This window comes from Pristis pectinata, chromosome 28 (genome assembly GCF_009764475.1).
Source record: "Pristis pectinata isolate sPriPec2 chromosome 28, sPriPec2.1.pri, whole genome shotgun sequence".
In the NCBI taxonomy this organism is placed as follows: domain Eukaryota; kingdom Metazoa; phylum Chordata; class Chondrichthyes; order Rhinopristiformes; family Pristidae; genus Pristis; species Pristis pectinata.
Window position 1 is genome coordinate 21109178 of NC_067432.1, and position 21840 is coordinate 21131017.

The following is a 21840-nucleotide window of genomic DNA, read 5'->3' on the forward strand; positions in this document are numbered from 1 at the left end:
CAACTTGGTGGACCTATGCTCTATTTTTGCTAAAGTGAGCTCTTTATGAAGGGGACATTGTAAGTGTACTTCTGAATCCAAGAAGACCCTGTGAAAAGGTGCAAGGGTAATCCCATCGAGCTAGTTTTCTCCTTGAATAGTGAGTCTTGCTTGCATCAGTAATGCCTCCCTGGAGAAATATTATTTTGAGATTATTATGAATTTAAATAATACGTTAAATAAGTGTGCCTGCATACATATCAATAATGGGCAGCATTGTGAATATTCATGGGGAATAGTGTTAAGGTCAGATAATCCAGGATATCTGTATGATTTCCAGTCAGGATAATCTCATAGTAGCTTCCTGCTTCAACTTTAACCTCTTGTGGTTATGCCTCACACCCTGGCACCACTTCACTGGCATCTGTAATACTTTGTACTTATGTACCTCCTTGAGAAACTCCTGGGTCACCCACAGTATTTACTGCCAGTGAAGTAATTCTCATCTGTCGCACTGTTGTGATGCAGCAAATGCAGCAGCCAACCGACACACAGCAAGATCCCACAAGTGATAGTAACTAGATAATCTATTTTAATTATGTTAGCTGATGGATAAATATTGGCCAGGATTCCTTACTGCCCTGCTTTTTAAATTGTCCATTGGAATTTCTATATGGGGGAATATGCTATCTGTTATGTTACCCTTGACCATGATTTAAAATCCAAAATAAAAATCAGCACCTCCACACTGCAGAACGGCCTCAGAATGTCACAGAAAAGTTAATCTAGAATTAGAAACATGCAAGCATTAACTATATTTTTTATCATTACCATTTAATGAACATTGTATTTATTTTTATCATTAATTTTTTAAATGAGCATTTTATCTGTTGACAACCAATTTAGGTTATGCTTAAAATAACTACAATTTAAAAATCTGTATCTCTGTCTTATTAGGGTGTTAAATGCTGAATTTATCAGGTACATTTATTTGTACACTCACAATATTTTTACAAATGTTCCCTTCAGTACTAACAGCACAACCTCTGACAGTCTCTGAATAGCTTCTCCTGCACTGTTTGGATTACTTCATTTATTTTTGTTTCAAAATGATTGGCACAATAGTGGCGTAATCAGATATGGCCAATAGTATTAGCTTCTAACATTTTTGTTGTAGCAAACTGGAGCTTTTAACTTTTCCCAGCTGACAGCAACAAATGTGGCAGTGGATCAAGTGAAGTCACAATGCCAGACTCAGAATACAAAAAAAAAGAAATGCAATTGGAAGTGAGCATGTGTTTCTTACTGAGGAACATGATTGATGATAGTGAGTACAGGCACTAAATTAGTAAGGAATAAATTGTGCCAAAAAAGTATTTACAATTTAAACAACTTTAATGCAAAATAGTTTATATTAAAAATTAAAGCATTATTATTTAAGTTGCAGCAAATTATACTTTCAGAAGTACTGGAATAGCTAGTTTCAAGTTTACATTATTGTGACGAGCAAGTACGTGGTAGGGGTATGTTTCTGATGTCTAATCTAACCAACATCATTGAAACGTCAATGGGGGAGTTTTAACTGCGAGTTACAGAGTAAAGCAGGAAATGTCAAAGCTGCAGTTTGTCTTGAAGATTCTTCCCTTAAGACTAATACACAGTCTCCAAAGAGCTTTGTGAAACAGAGAAATTAAGTGAAACAGAGAAATTAAGTGATCCAGACAACACCATTTTAAACATTCATCCTGACCTTCACTTCCTTTGACTTCTCATCACGTTTCTGGTTGCCCTTTCGCCCCAACAAGGTCATTCTGAAGTCTCTCCATGTCACCTACTAAGATCTGGAAGGAGCTTACCATGCGGCTATTACCTCGAGCACCTTCTTTGCTCTCCAAATGATCAATTTACATAGGCTTTGAATCAAACACCAATCATGCAACATTATGGCTGTACGGCTGGTTCATCCTGTTCCATGTCTTGCTCAGCTGTCCATTCGCTGCAACACACACACACACACACACACACACACACACACACTCACTCTTGCTGCCATGCATGGAGCAAGTACATATTCCTGCAAACATGCCAAATAAAATCCTCAAATAAAATCCACTTAGGAGGAAATACGCTATCTGAGTGTTTGACACTGATTCTCATAAAATCATGGACTGATATAGTGCAGATGGAAGATATTCAGTTAAATGCACCTAAGCAGGCTTTTTTAGATGCACTTGATAGTTTAGTTCAACAGCATTCTCTAATAACTTATTTCATATGACCTGTTTTGTCTGAGGAGAAATGTCTTTAGTTGCTAGTGTTAGATGTGTACAGTAGTACTGACCACTGGTTATACTCACACTTCTCCGCACACTTACATCCTTTAACTGAGAACAATCAGTGTGTGGAGGGAACTGCAAAGGCAGTCAATGAACTTGCTAGAATTTATTGCGAGCGACCAAAGATGAATTTCTCCACTTGTGGGTGAATGTTCTGTCTGGCTCTTCCATTGCATCTTAATGTTTTAATTTCTAAATCAATGTCCCTCATTTCTAAACCCTTTGTTGGAAACATATGTATAGTACCTAAAGGGGCTTGGAAATTGTCCAGGACAACCCCAATTACACATCATTATAAATGCAGCAGATGGTTAGCCTCGGGGCACATTCCAACCCTGTTCTACTTTCGTTGCTCATCCAGGCCAAGTCCTGGTTCTTTACTCGCAGGTCATGGCTACCTTTAGCTGGACATATTTTAATTGCAGGCAACACAGCTTGTTGCACTTGCATCCTTCAAGAGTTTAACCAACATAACAAAACTATTGCTATAGAAATGCAAATTCTCAAAGAAATTTTTGAGGTGGTTATTGCATTAAAATTCCATGCCTTTGTGATACTACACCATGAAATGAAAGCAGACTCAACAGTGTGGAGTGCTTGCTTGCAAAGTCCTTCTGTCCAATCAGGCTTTGTCCCAAATGAAAAGTACTTTGGCTCAATTACAGTCTGCCTCATACTTGCGGGCTGCCCCCAGAACACTCTACGGAAAAAGATGCATTTGACTGTGTGTTTCAATGTACAGGTGACTAATAAAGATATCATATCTTATCTAAATCTTTCTGACATAAGAAGAAAATGCAGGCACATTTTGTTTTGATATTAATTTTCGAGATCTGGGTGTCACAGGCAAGACCAGCATCTATTACCTGCACTTCATTGCCCTTAGGAAGGTGGTATGAACCATGTGGTTGAACTGTTAGAGTCTTTCTGGTGAAGGTGTTCCCAGAGTATTATTGACTAGGGATTTCCAGCATTTAAACCCAGCAGTGAAGAAGGATGGGTGATATCTCCAACTGAGAATGGTGTGTGACTTGGAGGCGAATCTGCAGACGGTGGAGTTCCCATCTCATTGCTGTCCTTTTCCTTCTTGGTGGTTGAGGTTACAGGATTGGAAGTGTTGTCAGAGTCGCCTGGGCACGTAACTGCAGTGCATTTTGCAGATTGTATTCACTGCAGACACTCTGTGCCAGTGATGGAGGGGATGGATGTTTTGGGTGTTTAATGGAGTGGCAATCATGAGGCAGAGAGAATTTAATCGCCTTCAAAACTACAGCCAGCAGAAAAGTGACAACTTGGTAAAGGGCAGTTAAATAACAACAGGCATGGTGCAGATAACAGTGAAAGCAGATGATTGATAGGATTACAGAGAATCCCAGAAATACTCAGCAGGCCAGGCAACACGTCAGGAGAGAGAAGCAGAAGTTAATGTTTCATCAGTTCAGGAATAGGAAGCAATCCACTACTGCTATTAGAGTCATAGAGCACTACAGCACAGAAACAGGCCCTTCGGCCCATCTAGTCCACGCCAGCCTGGTTTTCTGCCTAGTCCCATCTATCTGCACATGGACCACAGCCCTCCATACCTCTCTCATTCATGTACCTGTCCAAACTTCTCTTAAATGTTACAATTGAACCCATATCCACCACTTCCACTGGCAGCTCATTCCACACTCGCACCATCCTCTGTGAAGTAGTTCCCCCTCAAATATTTCACCTTTCACCCTAAATCTATGACCTCTAGTTCTAGTCTCACCCAACCTGAGAGGAAAAGGCCTGCATTGCATTCACCTTATCTTTTCCCCTCATAATTTTGTATACCTCTAAATGATCTCCCCTCATTCTCCTGCACTCCAGGGAATAAAGTCCAAACCTATTCAACCTCCTCAAATCCTGGCAATATCTGCGTAAATTTTCTCTGCACTCTTTCAAGCTTATTGATATCTTTCCTGTAGGTAGGTGACCAAAACTGCGCACAATACTCTAAATTTGGCCTCTTATACAACTTCAACATAACATCCCAAATCCTGTACTCAATGCCCTGATTTATGAAGGCCAATGTGCCAAAAGCTCTCTTTACCACCCTATCTACTTGCAATGCCACTTTGAAGGAATTATGGATCTGTATTCCCAGGTCCTTTTGTTCTACCGCACACCTCAGTGCCCCACCATTCACTGTGCAAGTCTTACCCTGGTTTATCCTCCCAAAGTGCATCACCTCACACTTGTCCACATTAAATTCCATCTGCCATTTTTCAGCTCATTTTCCCAGCTGGTCCAGATCACTTTGCAAGCTTTGATAGCCTTCCTCGCCGTCCACCACGCCCCCAGTCTTGGTGTCATCCACAAATTTGTTGATCCAGTTTACCACATTATCATTTAAATCATTAATATAGATGATAAACGACAACGGACCCAGCACCGATCCCTGCGGCACACCACTAGTCACAGACCTCCAATCAGAGACAAAACCACTCTCTGGTTTCTCCCGCTAAGCCAACATTGAATCCAATTGACTGATTCATTCTGAATGCCAAGCGACTTAACCTTCTGGAGCAGCCTCCCATGGGGGACTTTGTCAAAGGCCTTGCTAAAGTCCATGTAGACAACGTCCACCGCCTTCCCTTCATCAACCTTCCTGGTAACCTCCTCGAAAAACTCTATAAGATTCGTTAGACATGACCTGCCATGCACAAAACCACGTTGACTATCCCTAATCAGGCCCTGTCTATCCAAATACTTATATATTCTGTCCCTCAGAATACCTTCCAATAATTTACCCACAATTGACGTCAGGCTCACTGGCCTATAATTTCCCAGTTTATTCTTAGAGCCTTTCTTAAACAATGGAACAACATTAGCTATCCTCTAGTCCTCTGGCACCTCACCTGTGGCTAAGGATGTTTTAAATATCTCTGCCAGGGCCCCTGCAATTTCTGCACTAGCCTCCCATAAGGCCTGAGGGGACACATCGTCAGGCCCTGGGGATTTATCCACCCTTATTCGCCTCAAGACAGCCAGCACCTCCTCTTCCGTAATCCGGATATGGTCCATGACCTCACTACTCTTTTCCCTCAGTTCTATAGACTCTGTGTTTGTCTCCCGAGTAAACACAGATGCAAAAAATCCATTTAAAATCTTCCCCATCTCTTTTGGCTTCATGCATAGATGACCACGCTGATCTTCAAGAGGACCAATTTTGTCCCTTGCTATCCTTTTGCTCTTAATATAGCTATTGGAAACCCTTTGGATTCTCTTTCACCTTGTCTGCCAGAGCAACCTCATGTCCTCTTTTAGCCCTCCTGATTTCTTTCTCAAGTGTTCTTTTGCATTTCTTATATTCCTCAAACACCTCATTTGATCCTAACTGCCTGTACCTGATAATGCACCTCCTTTTTTTCTTTACCAGGGCCTCAAAATCCCTCGATATCCAAGGTCCCCTAAATCTGTTAGCCTTGCCATATAGATTCTGTACTCTCAATACTTCACTCTTGAAGGCCTCCCACTTACCAAGCATCTCTTTGCTGGAAAGCAATCTTTCCCAATCCACGCTTGCCAGATCCCTTCTGATGCCACCAAAATTGGCCTCCCTCCAGTTTAGAATCTTAACCCTAGGACCAGTCCTATCCTTTTCCATAATTATCTTGAAACTAATGGAATAACAATCACCAGATCCGAAGTGTTCCTCTGCACTCACTACTATCATCTGCCCTGCACTCATTCCCTAAGAGGAGATCCAGTATTGCATTCTCTCTAGTTGGGACCTCGACACATCGATTAAGGAAACTTTCCTGAATACATTTGACAAACTTGATCCCGTCCAGTCCTTTGACAGTATGGGAATTCCAGTCAATACGTGGGAAGTTAAAATCACCTACTATCATAACTTTATATTTCCTGCAACTGTCTGCTGTCTCTCTACAAATTTGCTCCTCTAAATCCTGCTGACTATTGGGAGGTCTATAATATAGTCCCATTAATGTGGTCATCCCTTTTTTTATTCCTCAGTTCCACCCAAGTTGCCTCGGTAGTCAAGCTCTCCAGTATGTCCTCTCTGAGCACTGCCGTGACATTTTCCCTGATGAGTAATGCCACCCCTCCCCCCTATCATGTCTAAAACAACGGAATCCCGGAACATTGACCTGCCAGCCCTGCCCCTCCTGCAACCAAGTCTTGCTAATGGCTACATCATAATTCCATGCTCTAAGTTCACTTGCCTTACCTACAATACTGCTTGCATTGAAATAGACGCAACTCAGAACATTAGCCCCACCACTCAACCTTTCTGTTTCCATCTTTGCTTGTAGTCTTAACATCTACTTTCCCCACAGCCTCTCCACTTGCTGCCCTGCCACTCTGGTTCCCACCCCCCTGCAATTCTACTTTAACCTCCCCCACACCCCCCACCCCGGAGCAGCACCAGCAAACCTTCCCGCAAGGATATTGGTCCCCCTCCAGTTCAGGTGCAAACCGTCCCACTGATACACATTCCACTTTTCACTTCAGATTCCCACTATTCTCTTCAAGCTCCAAATAAAGACAGCTAGTAAGAGAGATTCTGACAGCCCAGAACATTGCAAGATTCATGAGAAAAAATAGGAATATTGCTATAACTGCTAGGCACAACAGAGGTTCAAGTGAAGTATTAGAGGTAATGAGTGACTGGAGCCAACAATGTGAAGCAGGAAATTAAGGAAGAAGCATGGTAGATTTTGAATTCTTCAGTACTGTACTCGAATATCTGAAAACGATCACTTACTGAATTAAATCTGACTGGAGCAAAAAGCCACGGCCAAAAATAACTCAACTTATGTATGAACACGAAGGCCCGTGGGTGCTGTGGTTGAAAGTCTTTAGAGGCCAGGAAAAGATATTCCAGAAGACACTTGGAGCGAAACAAGAAATATAAATGGAAGACGTTACGAATGTTTCAAAGGACAGACTTTCGAATTTCCTGTTTCCAAGGAGTGAGTCAGGTGTGAGTGATGCAGATAATTGACAGGAAATTTTCCTTTTATTACAATTAATACATTCATAAAATCACCAAGAAGGGAGGTGGAAGAAGCACTTTGGTAAAAGAGTAAAGGAAACACAGGTGTAACTGGGCAAGGAATCAGAAAAATCATAATTAATAAAATAATTATAAGAATTAATTTAATCAGGGGACAATAGCTAGGATGAAAATAATAATGCAAAAATTGGACAACAGGAACGTCAACTGTTGATAAAAGCAAAAGAATTGCAACTTTTAAAAATTGCCATCTGCAGAAATGGAGTGTTTAAAAACCCTACATAGGTTTAAAGGCTGAAAATGCTATGCACAGTTCAGGGAAAAACATTCAATTAATTCTTCGAAAACATCTGTGGGATCACACTGGATGAAATTTTAATACAATGTTCCACTGTGACCAGTGTGAACAAGCTAGGTTTGCATTGGACATTTGTTGTACAGTTCACTCGATTTTATAATTCAATCGATAGTAATAAACCGTAAATAAATTCAAGCAACTTGAATCTGATCCATTCTCACTGGGTGTGTTAGGTTAAAATTCCCACTATTGGAGTGGATTAACAATAACGTGGGTAGCACTCACTGAAAATGTTCAAACCACCAATGACCCTAGTAAGTTACACGGTGATGAAGCACTTCTGGTATTATCAATACTTCCCACTGTATTATGACATTGATTTCAATTTTTATGCCCAAGTAGTAAATTAATGTTAGGAAATACAGATAGTTACTGGGTGGGAGTGGGGGACTGTGGACACACAAATATAATAACTTTGTGTTTCCTGATATCTCAAAACCTTCACAACACCAGCACTACTATCAGGAATATTGTGACAATTGAAAGGTACAAGAGAAGCTGCTGATGTATTGGAGGTAACATGACTGGTCTTAAAAAAATAGAATGAAAAAGGTGTGGTGGATTTTGCGCTTTGCAATCCACTAGCAATGTTTAGTCACCTGGAAATGATCACAGTCAAATTGATAGGGTTGATAGACTTTATTGGGATTAGCTGCTGGGAATCTCTCAACTACCAGGTGGCTAACAGGGGAAACTGGGTGGAGAGTTGTAACAGGGACTGTCCACCCCATTATACTAGTCTGACATTTCTAGCATTTTTCCCATGGAAGAATAGAGAAAGGGAGGTAGAAACTGAGAGGGCGAGTAGATGGTAGGAGGTAGTGGTAATACAGCACAGGGAGATTAGTTTAGGCAGTAGGAAGTAGTCTTGGTCCCTTCATTATTTTCTTCACTGTTTGCTAACTAGTGCCCATTGAACGGGCAAACGGGAAAAGTATCTCTACACTTCAGTACACAGCTCATCTTTGATGGAAAGTAGCAGCCATCATGAATAAAGGCACGTCCTTTTTGCTCCTTGGAGACCCATCAGGTTTGGGATCAAATGGAAGCCTTTTTTTTCTTCTGGTAACAGGGACACCTTGATCATGGGTTTAGACGCTTCCAAAAGCAACAGGCCTTCCTCATCATAGCCTTGCTAGGAGATGGACCTGCACATTGATTTTTAAGTAGATTGAAGTTGCAAGTCCAGACAAACCGAGAGGGAAGTCAGCTTTTCCTACAGTTCTGTTTTCCATCCTCTCCATGAAATCATCCAGTCAGAAGCTTGACCTTCTCCAGACACTTCACCAATCCCCAGAGCCACCAGATTAGTTGTTAATCATGAGCTAATTTTGTTGTAGACCAAATAAGCAAAGTGATCCTCATCTCTCATCTACAAGGACACTGCACTCCAAACCTCAGACTCAAAGCACGTTTAGGTTGGCTTCCTTAATGAGTGGAGCTGCTGGAGTGACATGATCAACTCACCCAAATCCCTGGCCTTCCTCACACCTCCCTGATTCTAAGCCCCAAAAGAGATGACTTTGCATTCCTGGACCTGTGCTTTGGGCAGGAAATGTTTCTGTACTTTGGTTGAAACAAACACCACACCACCTACCATGTGAAGATATTAGCATATGGTCTCAAGGATGACAGGAAATTCTAAGCAACAGCCCATCCTAGAAGCTACAGGGAAGAGTGGGTTCAGAAAATTTATTGCAGGTTGAATATTGCATGTGAGATGAAGATAGAGAATTGACACAGGTGAAATGAAGTTGGAGAGTTTGCAATTAATTTTCTTTCTGGGCATTGCAACAATACCATATTTAAATCGGGGCACAGATTTCATGAAAACTTTGGTACAATTAAACTTTTTTTTATATATGGCCAAGTAAACAGTAGAAAGCAACAGATAAGTAACCTTCTGCAATTTTCCTCAAAGCTTTTGCAACAGTGCCATTAAGTTCTGACCATTTGTTCAACTCCTGTGTTCTATAAAAGTAGAGGACTGTAGTGATCATTCAATTTGATCTGTCATAAATAGAAACTTACTATTAGCTGATCTACAATAGTTCTCCCTTCAATAAATTGTTAGAATTCTGCATGGATGGATAAGAGAGGATGTAGAAAATGAATAACTCTCAAAGCATTCAGAAAATTGAGTAGGTAAGCGATCCATTTCTTCTCATTGAGCATTCGCCAAACCAGCATCATACAGGAGACACAAAAGACTGGATTCTGAAGCAACATGCAATCTGCTGGAAGAACTCAGCAGATCAGGCAGCATCTGTAGGAGGAAAGGAATCGTCGACATTTCGACCCGAAACATCCAGCTGATTGGTATTGGTATATTATTGTCACTTGTACCGAGGTACAGTGAAAAACTTGTCTTGCATACCGATTGTACAGGTCAATTCATTACACAGAGCAGTTACATTGAGTTAGTACAGAGTGCATTGATGTAGTACAGGTAAAAACAATAACAGTACAGAGTAAAGTGTCACAGCTACAGAGAAACTGCAGTGCAATAAGGTGCAAGGTCACAACAAGGTAGATCGTGAAGTCATAGTCCATCTCATTGTATAAGGGAACCGTTCAATAGTCTTATCACAGTGGGGTAGAAGCTGTCCTTAAGTCTGGTGGTACGTGCCCTCAGACTCCTGTACCTTCTACCTGATGGAAGAGGAGAGAAGAGAGAATGTCTGGGTAGGTGGGGTCTTTGATTATGCTGGCTGTTTTGCCAAGACAATGAGAGGTAAAGACACAGTTGAAGGAGGGGAGGCTGGTGTCCGTGATGCGTTGGGCTGTGTCCACAACTCCCTGCAGTTTCTTGTGGTCCTGGGCAGAGCTGTTGCCATACCAAGCTGTGATACATCCAGATAGGATGCTTTCTATGGTGCATCGGTAAAAGTTGGTGAGAGTCAAAGGGGACGAACCAAACTTCTTTAGCCTCCCGAGGAAGTAGAGGCACTGGTGAGCTTTCTTGGCTGTGGCATCTACGTGATTTGACCAGGACAGGCTGTTGGTGATGTTCACTCCCAGGAACTTGAAGCTGTCAACACTCTCAACCTCAGCACCATTGATGTAGACAGGTGCATGTACACTGCCCCCTTTCCTGAAGTCAATGACCAGCTCTTTTGTTTTGTTGACATTGAGGGAAAGGTTGTTGTCATGACACCATTCCACTAAGCTCTCTATCTCCTTCCTGTACTCCGACTCTTCACTGTTTGAGATACAGCCTACAACTGTGGTATCATCTGCAAACTTGTAGATGGAGTTAGAGCAGAATCTGGCCACACAGTCATGAGTGTATAGGGAGTAGAGGGCTGAGGATGCAGCCTTGTGGGGCACCAGTGTTGAGAATAATCATGCCGGAGGTATTGCTGCCTATGCTCACTGATTGCGGTCTGTCTGTTAGAAAGTCAAGGATCCAGTTACAGAGGGAGGTGTTGAGTCCTATGTCTCGGAGTTTGGTGACAAGATTGCTTGCGATTATTGCATTGAAGGCAGAGCTGTAGTCAATAAACAAAGTCCAACGTAGGTGTCTTTACTGTCCAGATGCTCTAAAGCTGAGTGTAGGGCCAGGGAGATGGCATCTGCTGTAGACCTGTTTCGGCTAGAGGTAAATTGCAGTCGGTTGAGATTGTCTGGGAGGCTGGATTTAATGCGTGCCATGACCAACCTCTCAAAGCACTTCATGATAGTGGATGTCAGAGCCACTGGTTGGTAGTCATTGAGGCATGTTACCTTGCTTTTCTTCAGTACCGGGATGATAGTGGTCTTCTTAAAACAAATGGGAACCTGAGACTGAAGCAGCAAGAGGTTGAATATGTCTGCAAATACTTCTGCCAACTGATCAGCACAAGATCTGAGCACACGGCCAGGGACACCATCTGGGCCAGGTGCTTTCCTCGTGTTCACTCTCCGTAAGATTGATCTTACGTACTCCACTGTGATCACAGGTTCAGCTGCATTGGAAGCTGTCAGGGTGGATGGTGACAATCCACTCCCCTTCTGTTCAAAACACACATGGAATGCACAAAGTTCATTAGGAAGGGATGCGCTGTTATTAACTATGCAGTCCAACTTCGTCTTGTATCCTGTTATGTCATATAAGCCCTGCCATAGCCGACGGCTGGTCAGGGACTCTATTTTGAGTTGGTATTGCCTCTTGGCATCCCTGATAGCTTTCCCGAAGGTCATACCTCGATTTCTTGTACAGATCAGGATCCCCAGATTTGTGTGCAGCAGTCCTCACCTTCAGCAGGGAGCGGATCTCCCGGTTCATCCATGGTTTTCTGTTTGGGAACACCCATATTGTCTTCTTTGGTACACAGTCCTCCACACACTTGCTGATAAAGTCTGTGATGGTGGTGGCATACTCATCAAGGCTGGCAGCTGAGTCTTTGAACATGGACCAGTCCACTGTCTCAAAGCAGTCACGTAGGAGCTCAGCACTGCACGACTCTCTCTACCGGATCCTCCCGTTTCAGTTTCTGTCTGTATGCAGGGAGAAGGAGCACAGCCTGGTGGTCTGATTTCCCAAAGTGAGAACAATTGTTACTCCAGCAAAGATTGTTACTCCAGCATCCTAGACGAGTGGGCAGTGCCCATAATACTGAGGGTAGAATACTGTTTACACTGTCAGACATAGACTCATATAGAACCCACCTTACATTCACTCATAAAACTGACACTTCTCTCCTCCAGCTCTCTTGCCACTCACACCAACCAGAACCCTATCTGACACCAGTTCTAATGGACTTATCACCTGACATGAAGATTACTTCGAAACTTGCCACAAGGGGACAACAACAAGCACTGGATGTTTTCATCTCCATCTCTGGAAAGCTTGTTCTGCTCAGCTGATATTATGGAAGATCAGGTGGTTCTCTGAATGGTAGCTGGTCCTCCCCCATCCCTAACCTCTGCACTCTCCAGATTAGACTCCAGAGAATGAAGCTGAAAACCTAATCAATATCAATCTGCCAAAGAAGTCGTAATGTGTTGTCATTAATGTTAAACATTGCTGCTTTGCATACGTTTGAGGATTTCTCCAGGGGACAACAAATTCAACATAAATCAGAAATGATCCAGTGTGTGCCGGAATTGATGGAGCTGACTCTGCACTACAGGCAATTAATTAACTGTCAAGACTTTCAACATTATTTTATACAAGAGACATATAAACCTACTACTCTGTAAATTCTCACCAATAATTATCCCTCTATCAATGTCACTACAACAGATTATCTGGCCTCGTCACTTTGCAGTTTGTGGAGGCTAGCTGCGTAGTAATCTGCTGTCACATTTTCAACATTATAACAGTGTCTGCACTTCGGATAAAAATTTATTTATGCTGATAATACACCGTGGTCCTGAAAGAGGCTATATAAATGCAGGTCTTTCTTTACTTTTCACAATAAGGATTACATTCCAGTTCTGAGTTGTGTGCCTTTGGGTAAAATCATGGGACAACAGTTTCCTGACTTATGGTAAAATCTCCACGTGTTCCTAGGCCTGTTCACCTGTTCCATGAGCTGAGATATAAGCAGCATGATATTTTAGGCAAAAAAAAAACTAAGAAAGAGAGACATGAAGTGAAACTCTTTGTGTATTTTGATGCAAATGGAAGATATTGACTTTGCATCAACAAGATGAGGTTGCAAAACTCAGAGTGTCCTGTCTTTATGAATGCATTTAGCCATGTGCTCCTGATCACATGAGACCCAGGAACACATTTGCTTATTACTGCTGAACTGACTTTATAGTTAGATGGTGACCATTAATATGAATTAGGACAGCTAGAGATGTGCCAGTAATTTTAGTCAATCAAAAATGTTTGGTCAGAGTGTGTTGATTGGTACCATTGTTATCACAGGTGGATTAATTTATATTCCTTTCAAAACTATTGAAACTCTCCAGATGCTACAGGTTGCTTGATGATTGTAAGCATTTGCATGACCTTTTCCCTGATGGAGATAGAACATTGTTTTTGTTCTTTAAATATTTGTCTCGATGACAACAAAAAAGAGGGACAGTGATTGACACTGGGAGAAAGGGAAAACTGAATGGCAGCACGACTTGTTTATATTTGTTTGCCAACTTCAATTCAAATGAAAGCACTTGGTAGCAGCTAAATAAGCTCTGCATAATTTAAATGTAAAAACTGGAAAGACTTACCATTTTTAAATTCTCAGAGTAGAATTGGCCAAATAGGGTCCGATGGGATCGTGTGGGTAAACTATTTTAAAGCCAGTTTTGTGGAGCCTTGATATATATTTAATATGGACTCCTTATCTAGATGAACATTTTTATTAGATATATAGTTAGTAGCAATTTGAGAGATTTCAGGCAACTTATAGAAACCTTATTATCATAACTTCCATAGTTTCTCAAGAAGCTTTTCCGTCTTTACAAAATTCCATGCAGAAAAAAAATCAGTTGTTTCTTTTGATTCCCAGAAGAAAACCAAGGTTATTAACCTTTTCCAATAGGGGAAGCAGTATTTTTCTACAAAAACAGATGTTTATTGGGCTGCATTTCAAATACAGCCATTTAAACTCATTAACTCAGTTCACATAGCACTCTGCATTTGTGATAACTGTAAAAACCCAGTGGATTCTTGTGACAATAATTTCCCAGCCCAATGATGATCCCCTGCAGAAACAGCAAGACTAACTTTGATGTACTCCTTTACTGAAGTAAACAAAGCAGGTTTTCAGATTTAAGAATCTATCTAATAGGGTCCTATTTAGGAGACTGTTAACCATATAAAACTCACAGTAGCAAGTTAATTAACTAGAGAGACAGCTGGCTTGAATATGGCAAGTAAACATGGTGACAATCAACTCCAAACCTATGCGTTCTTATCTTATGTAGTAACCCTATATGTGCTACCTTATCAAATGCTTCTAGAAACCCAAATACACCATATCAACTGATTCTTCTTTATTTATCCTGTTGGCAAAATCTTTAGCAAACTTGTCAACATGATTTTCCTTTCATAAAATTGTATCAACTCCACTTGATTGTCTGGTGATTTTCTATATGTCCTGCTTGTACCTTCTTAATAATGATTTCAGTGCTTCACAATGACAGATGTTAGACTAGGTGACCTATAGGTTCCTGCTTTCAGTCTCAATCCTTTCTAGAATAATGGAATTACATATAAATTTTTCCAATCCTATTCAGAAGCCAATGAAGGTTGGTACATTACCACCAAGGTATCCACTATCTCTGTAGCTACTTTCTGTAAGACCCCCTGATGTGGCCATCAGATCCAGGGGACTTGTCCACCTTTAGCCCCCTTGGTTAGTCTGACCCTTTCTCCTAGTTTCTTCCATCCCTATAGCCCCTTGATTATCTATTATGATTAAAATGCTTTTATGAATTCTGCCATGACGACTGATCCAAAACAATTATTTATAATGACTGCCATTTCTCTATTTCCCAGAATAATTTCCCAGTCTCATTCTCTAAAGGACCAATGTTTACTTAAGTGAGTCACTTTCTTCTCATAAGTTGTAGAAACTTTTACTGTCTGATTTTATGTTATTTGCTAATTTACTCTCATACTCTATCTTCTTCTTTATACAGTTTTTAGTCATCCTTTGTTGGTTTCTAAATTTTTTCCAATCCTCTAGTCCACCTGTAGTCTTCACAACACTGTATACCTTTTCTTTCAATTTGATACCATCAATGATTCCCTTAGTCAGCCACAGAAGGTTTATCCTTCTCATAGAGTATTTCTTCCTCACTGGAATATACACCTGCTGACATTTATGGAACATCTCCTTAAATGTCTGCTATAGCTGATCTACCGTCTTACCTTCTAACCTATTTTCCCAGCCACTTTACCCATTTCTGCCCTCATACCAATGTAATTGCCTTTAAGTATAAGGCACTAATTTCAGGTCTAAGTTTCTTATCTTCAATATGAATTTGATATTCTACCAGCTATGAGTATTCTTTCCTATGGAATCCTTTGCTAAGAGAGTAATAATCAATCCTGCTTCCAGACCCAAAATAGCCTGCTCCTTATTTGGTCCTTTTATGTAATGCTCTAAGAAACTATCCCAAATGCACTCAATGAATTTGTCCTCCAGATACCCTCACCAATTTCACTTGTCCAATCTATATGATAATTAAAATCATACATGATTTTATTCATTGGAGCTTTATTTTTTTGGAGCGTAGGAGAATGAGGGGTGATCTTATAGAGGTGTATAAAATCATGAGGGGCATAGAAATGGTCAATGCACACAGTCTTTTCCCCAGGTTTGGGGTATCAAGAACTGGAGGACATAGGTTTGAGGTAAGGGGGGAGCGACTTAATAGGAACCCGAGTGGCAACTTTTTTACCCAGCATGTGGTCAGTATACAGAATAAACTGCCAGAGGAAGTGGTTGAGGCAGGTACATTAACAACATTTAAAAGGCACTTGGACAGGTACATGGATAAGAAAGGTTGAGAGGGATATGGGCCAAACATAGGCAAGTGGGACTAGCTTAGATAGGAATCTTGGACAAGTTGGGCCAAAGGGCCTATTTTCCCTCCTGTATGACCCTATGATTATTGCAGTAATTTCTTACAAGCCCCAAATATTACTTGATTCATACTTTGTCCTACAGTTTAGTTACTTTAGGGGCTAGACACTATTCCCTCCTATACTTCTATTTCTCATCTCCACCCAATATGACTCCACATCTTGAGCTGAAGAAAATAAAATAAAAACTACAGATGCTGGAAATCAAAAATAAAATCAGAAAATGCTAGAAACACTCAGCAGGTCAGGCAGCATCCGTGGAAGGAAAAACAGTTTACATTTCAGGTCCCAAGCCCTTGGTCAGAGACGTTAACTGCTTCTTCCTCCATAGATGCTGCCTGACCTACTCAGTGCTTCCAGCATTTTCTGTTTTTAATTCTACATCTTGAGCTTCTGAGCCAATATCATCTTTGCATCACTGCAGTGGTCTTGTTCTTCATTAACAAAGCCACTCCTCCTCATTTTCCTTTCTACGCATCCCCCTGAAAGCTAAAATACTCCCAAACATTCAGTTCTCAGTCCTAGTCACCTTGCCACCATGTCTCTGTAACGGTAATCAGATCATAACTATTTATGTTCGTTTGTACCTTCACATTTATCTGATTGAGAATATAAACAACATTTAATTTTATCTCATCATTTTATTTACTCTAACTACATTTGCTAACGTACTTTTTAAGCATGTGATCCACCCCTTCCTGATACACTCTGATCATCATTAGCCCCTCACTGCCCTGTACTATCATCTCTTCTTTCTCTTTGCCTTTCTATAATACCTCCTCACCTGAAACCTCCCATATTTCCAGGCTAACTTTTCTCCTTATGATTTTACTCTCAATTTCCCATGTCCCTGACAAATTAGGTTAAACGTTCCCCAACAGTACAAGCAACCCACCCCTGTGAAGATACTGTCCTATTCCTGTTGTGTTCCTCATTCACTCTTGAAAGATAGTCATCCATTATTTCCAGAAGGTTTTCTGCATCTTTTTCTTTGAAGACAGATGTAAAATATTTGTTTACTTTCTCTCACAATTTCTTATTCCCCAGCATAATTTCTTCTATCTCAGTCAGTAAGGGACACACATTAACTTAAACTAATCTTTTCCATTCGACATATCTGCAGAAGCTCTTGGGTTTTTGGCTATCCTTCTTGTAATCTGCTTTCTCTTTATCAAATCTCCTTTGGTGACCTTTTCCCTCATGGGTTTTTGGAGAGATATACATCTTTCTTGTATATTATGTATTAATTCTTCAAATGTTATCTATTGCTTGTTTGCTATTCCAATCTACCACAGCCAACTTGTGCTTTATTCAGATTCCTGACGGAACTGAACCACATTCAATTTTCATGTTATGATCACTGTTCCCTAAAGACCTCTTAACTATCAGATCATCAATTAATCACTTCTCATTAAGCAATATGAAATGCAAAATAGTCTGTTGCCTCGCTGATTCGTCAACAGACTGATTTAGAAAACTCTCTATTATATACCCCTTCAATTCACCTTCCTCATTATCACTATTAGTGTGATTTTCTGAGTCTATGTGTAGATTATAGTTCTCATGATTACGTATTGCCCATGCTTGTCTAATTTCCCTGAAATACTTGGTGAGTGATGCAGCATTTGGAGAAGGGAGGGGGGGGTGTGGGGGGGGGAAGGGGAGGGGGGGGTGTGGGGGGGGGGGAAGGGGAGGGGGGGGTGTGGGGGGGGGGAAGGGGAGGGGGGGGTGTGGGGGGGGAAGGGGAGGGGGGCGGGGAGAGAAAATTGAAGGTGATGACAATTCTAATGGAAGTTCATTGATCTGGAACATTAAGTCTCTACCTCATCCACTGACACTGCTGGGTATATCCATTGTTTTCTGATTTCATTTCTGATTTATATGATGCATTACATTGCTATTTCTGTTTGGGACTTAGGTACAACTCTCACTAATGTCTTTTGCTCCTTACTTTTCCCTAGTTCCACCAAAACTGACTCCCCTTGGTTTTCTGAGCTAAGATCCTTCCTCCCTGCTGCCTTTCATCCCATTCTTTAATATCAAATTACCTTTCTCCATTATGCTTACCCCTTAAATGTTAAGTATCCTAGAATATTTAATTCTCAACCTTGGTCACTTTGCAATCAGGTTTCTGTAATTGCTATTAGATGAAAACCATTTATTTGTATTGATGCAAATCTTGTTATGAATTTTGCATGCTTTTAGATAAAGTGTTATTCCCACTCAGTCACTGCTTTTTGGAGTAAGGTCCCAGTAAAAATGGTAAATGCATTGTTTAGTTGATCTTTTATAAATTCCTACATGAATTTCTAATTAAGAAGTGGTCTAAAGATTGTAAGTTAAGTGAGGAAACAGGTGATCAGATTCGCTGTAATTTACTGTGGAAATAAGTCAGCAAATATAATTTTTATTAAAAAGAATTGAATAGCCCCAGTGTTAATTCATAAACTGAGAATATTTGTCACAGAATGTCAGCACTAACTTTCACAGAACTTTTATTTCTGTTTAACTTGGGTGAGCAGTCAACTAACTCCCTTAAAAGGCTGAACTAGACAGAGTAGATACTTAAGAGGGAAAACAGTATGTGCATCTGAAAAGAACAGACCCATTTTGCTGAATAACATTAAGCTTCTAATTTCATGAGTTTAATGATTTCACTATTTGTAAGAACATCCACCATATTTTCATTGGGAAAGCAGCACTAATAAATATTTGGTTTATTATGCACAGCTGTGAATCATGTCACAAATGTAAAGTTCAACTCCCAACTCACAAGCACAAGAAGGCACGTTGTAGATATATGTAAACTGTTCCTTGTTACACCGATTGTAATTATATATCAGCTTTTATAATTTGCTGATACAAAGTGAATTTTTGTTGGCCTAACATTTTATTACTAAAATATTGAGGCAGCCACAAACAGTCTTTACCTGATATCCTGTGAACTTGACACCAGGGTTGTTTTCAATCTCCCACAGACCTTCGTTGAAACCTTTTCGCTTGTTAGACTTTCCAAATTTTTCTTTATATTCTTGGTATGGTAAAAGGTCTTTTGGTCCCAGAAAGGCACTAGAATAGAAAACTCAATTACTGATCTCAAATGATTTTCTTCAAGCTTTATGGGTTAAATAAAGTACACATCAGAACACAGTGATGACTGGTTGCAACACCTTGCTCATCATTTGCAGGTTGAACAACTGTAGGCCTGTAGACCAATTTCCCTGCCATTTATTTAAAGTTCCACGATTGGCTTTCAGGGAGACTTTACACAGTGAGTGCTCTATTGGGGTAGCAACATCTTTCATTTCTCCAGCTTCTTTAAAAGAGGGAAAGAGCATCAGTGAATTTAAGTGAAGTGAATAGAAAAGTGAATGAAAAGTAGTTGTTACTAAGGGCAAAGAGATGGTTTTAAACGAGGGAGGAATTTCAGTGAGGGCTCCAGAGCATGGATCCCAAGCAGGTGATGACTTGTCTCTCAATGGTGGAACAAAGATTGAGGAGAGATGCCTGATAGAGCAGGGTAAGATGAATGGAGAGGAAGGAGATTATAGGGCTGGAAGAACTTGGAGGAAATATGGAGCGGTGGGCATGGACGGATTTAAAGTTAAGAAAATTTTTAAAAAGGGACTTTAAACGAATATAGATCAACAAGGACATGGTTGGCGCAGGATGGTATTTTGGTAGCTAAGGTTCGGCAAAGATGAAGTATATGGAGAATGGTGGGTATCTAGCCAGAACAAAGAATATCGGGGCTGAGCTTCTGCCCTTATGCCAACACTGAAGGTGGGACATGCCTGGTATTCCTACAGAAGTCGTGATTTCCAGTGCTGGTGTCTATTCCACCCAGCCACCTGATCCTACACTGCTTCAGTGAACCCTTCATGAAGTCCAATGGAGCAGCAAGAGCTCAATCAGGCCTGCCACCTCTCAGGCTGGGAAATCTGACCACTAGTTCTGTGCAGGTAAAACCTGGTGCAAGAATGGTGGCCTCAGTTCAAAAAAATAGGTGACACTGCTCCCAGGAGAAATGTAAACGGTTAAGTTTTTAAGTTGGATTTAATGATTTTAATTGATGTTCAATGTGTGGTTGTGCATTTTTTGGTGTTAGAGATAGATAAAGAAATGCAACAAAAATTTTTTTTTGTGTGTTCCAAGTGTTACTGAATGTTTGTGACTGTCAACAGCATTCACATTCAATGGCCCAGACCAAAATGGTAGCCCATGTATTTGGGAGGTGGGATCTCACTAGCTGTCAGTGCCATTGTGTGCGTGCAGTTGGCTGCTTGCACTGAGACAGGGCCTATGTGGTGCTGGGCTGCATGGAGGTGTTCCACAGAACACAGAGCTGGGGGCCTTGCTGGAACAATTGCTAGACATTTTAGGCCAACAGAAGATCCACGCCATTAACAGTGGAACCTGGAGGTGCCAAAGGGATAGGTGAGTTTCAGCACACATGGGCCACTGCATAGGGGTAGCAGTGGAGGTAGGCTGTATTACAGAAGTTATTACAACTACACATTATGCATAAAATCATCTGCAGGAGATCCAAAAATAATTCACAGCTAATTAAACAAATTAGGATAGACACTATTGTTAACCATTTTCCTACTGCCATTTTAACAGGCATTAACTGATTCAAAATAAATGGCTTAACATTTCTCTTAATGTAATAAACAGAGAGAATTGTCCATTAAGAGCTGTTCATTAATATTGTATCTAGCCTTTATTTGTTGTAGTTTTTGAGTTCCAATTATTGCCTTAAAATTTTAATTTAATTTTACGTTTTCTTTTTGTGGTTTCTGTCTCAATCTTCACACATTAAATAGACATGTTGAGTAAAAGATCTCCTAGATATAGCTAGTCTTGACAATTATTTTTCTGTCCAATTTTGGAAGGTACATGGTGTTTTGTCCATATTTCTTCTCTCCGAAATCATTGCTTCATTCTGAACCTCAGTTCCACAGGATTCAGCCAACCTTTGCACTTCACTACAAACTACTGGTCTTCATAGCTTGGCAGCACATTGGGCCTTACAAAACATTAATCATTAACCATATTTCAGCTGGAATCAAGAAGAGCAAACAAGGGAGGCACCAGTGACCTTTTTTTTCATCCAAGTCTTTTGCTATTGAGACCAATTCGAGCTATGATGCTCCCAGCCCTGCCAAGACCAGTTAACCTGCGACAGGAGATCAAAGCTGAGACCTACCCTGTTTGTATAAGTTAGTGATACATTTAACCATTCATTAAATGAATTGACTCAATGATGCAAGCCTAATTTAGAACTTTAAAGCAATACATGAATCAATAACTAAAGAGGAAATTCAAGCACACTACAGAAACATATATTCTAGAATTAATCTATGCTGTTTATGTTAAACACATTATTAATAGTCGAGTATAGTCCCCTATATAAATAGGGCACTAATCTGTTTGTGTTAAGCAGTTTACATTGCCTTAAAGTGGAGGAAATATAACTTCATCTTGACATTCTGAGTATTTGTACACTTAAATATTACAGTGATTCAAGTTTAGGCTTGAGGATAAGGGCATGATCTCTGTGGACAAGGTGATCTCTAAACCTTTTTCTCCTAGTCATTAATCATTCCACATTATATTTAGTTACAAAAGT

The 21840-nt window shown here is 40.5% G+C and overlaps 1 protein-coding gene across 1 annotated transcript in view; it reads right to left on the reverse strand.

Annotated features, from left to right (window-relative positions):
* The window catches only part of LOC127584105 (hepatoma-derived growth factor-related protein 3-like), a 104315-nt gene that overhangs the window by 16886 nt on the left and 65589 nt on the right, over positions 1-21840 (reverse strand). Inside the window, exon 3 of the mRNA XM_052040675.1 lies at positions 19139-19277. Coding sequence (XP_051896635.1) covers positions 19139-19277 — 139 coding nt within the window. The remainder of the gene's footprint in view (positions 1-19138; positions 19278-21840) is intronic.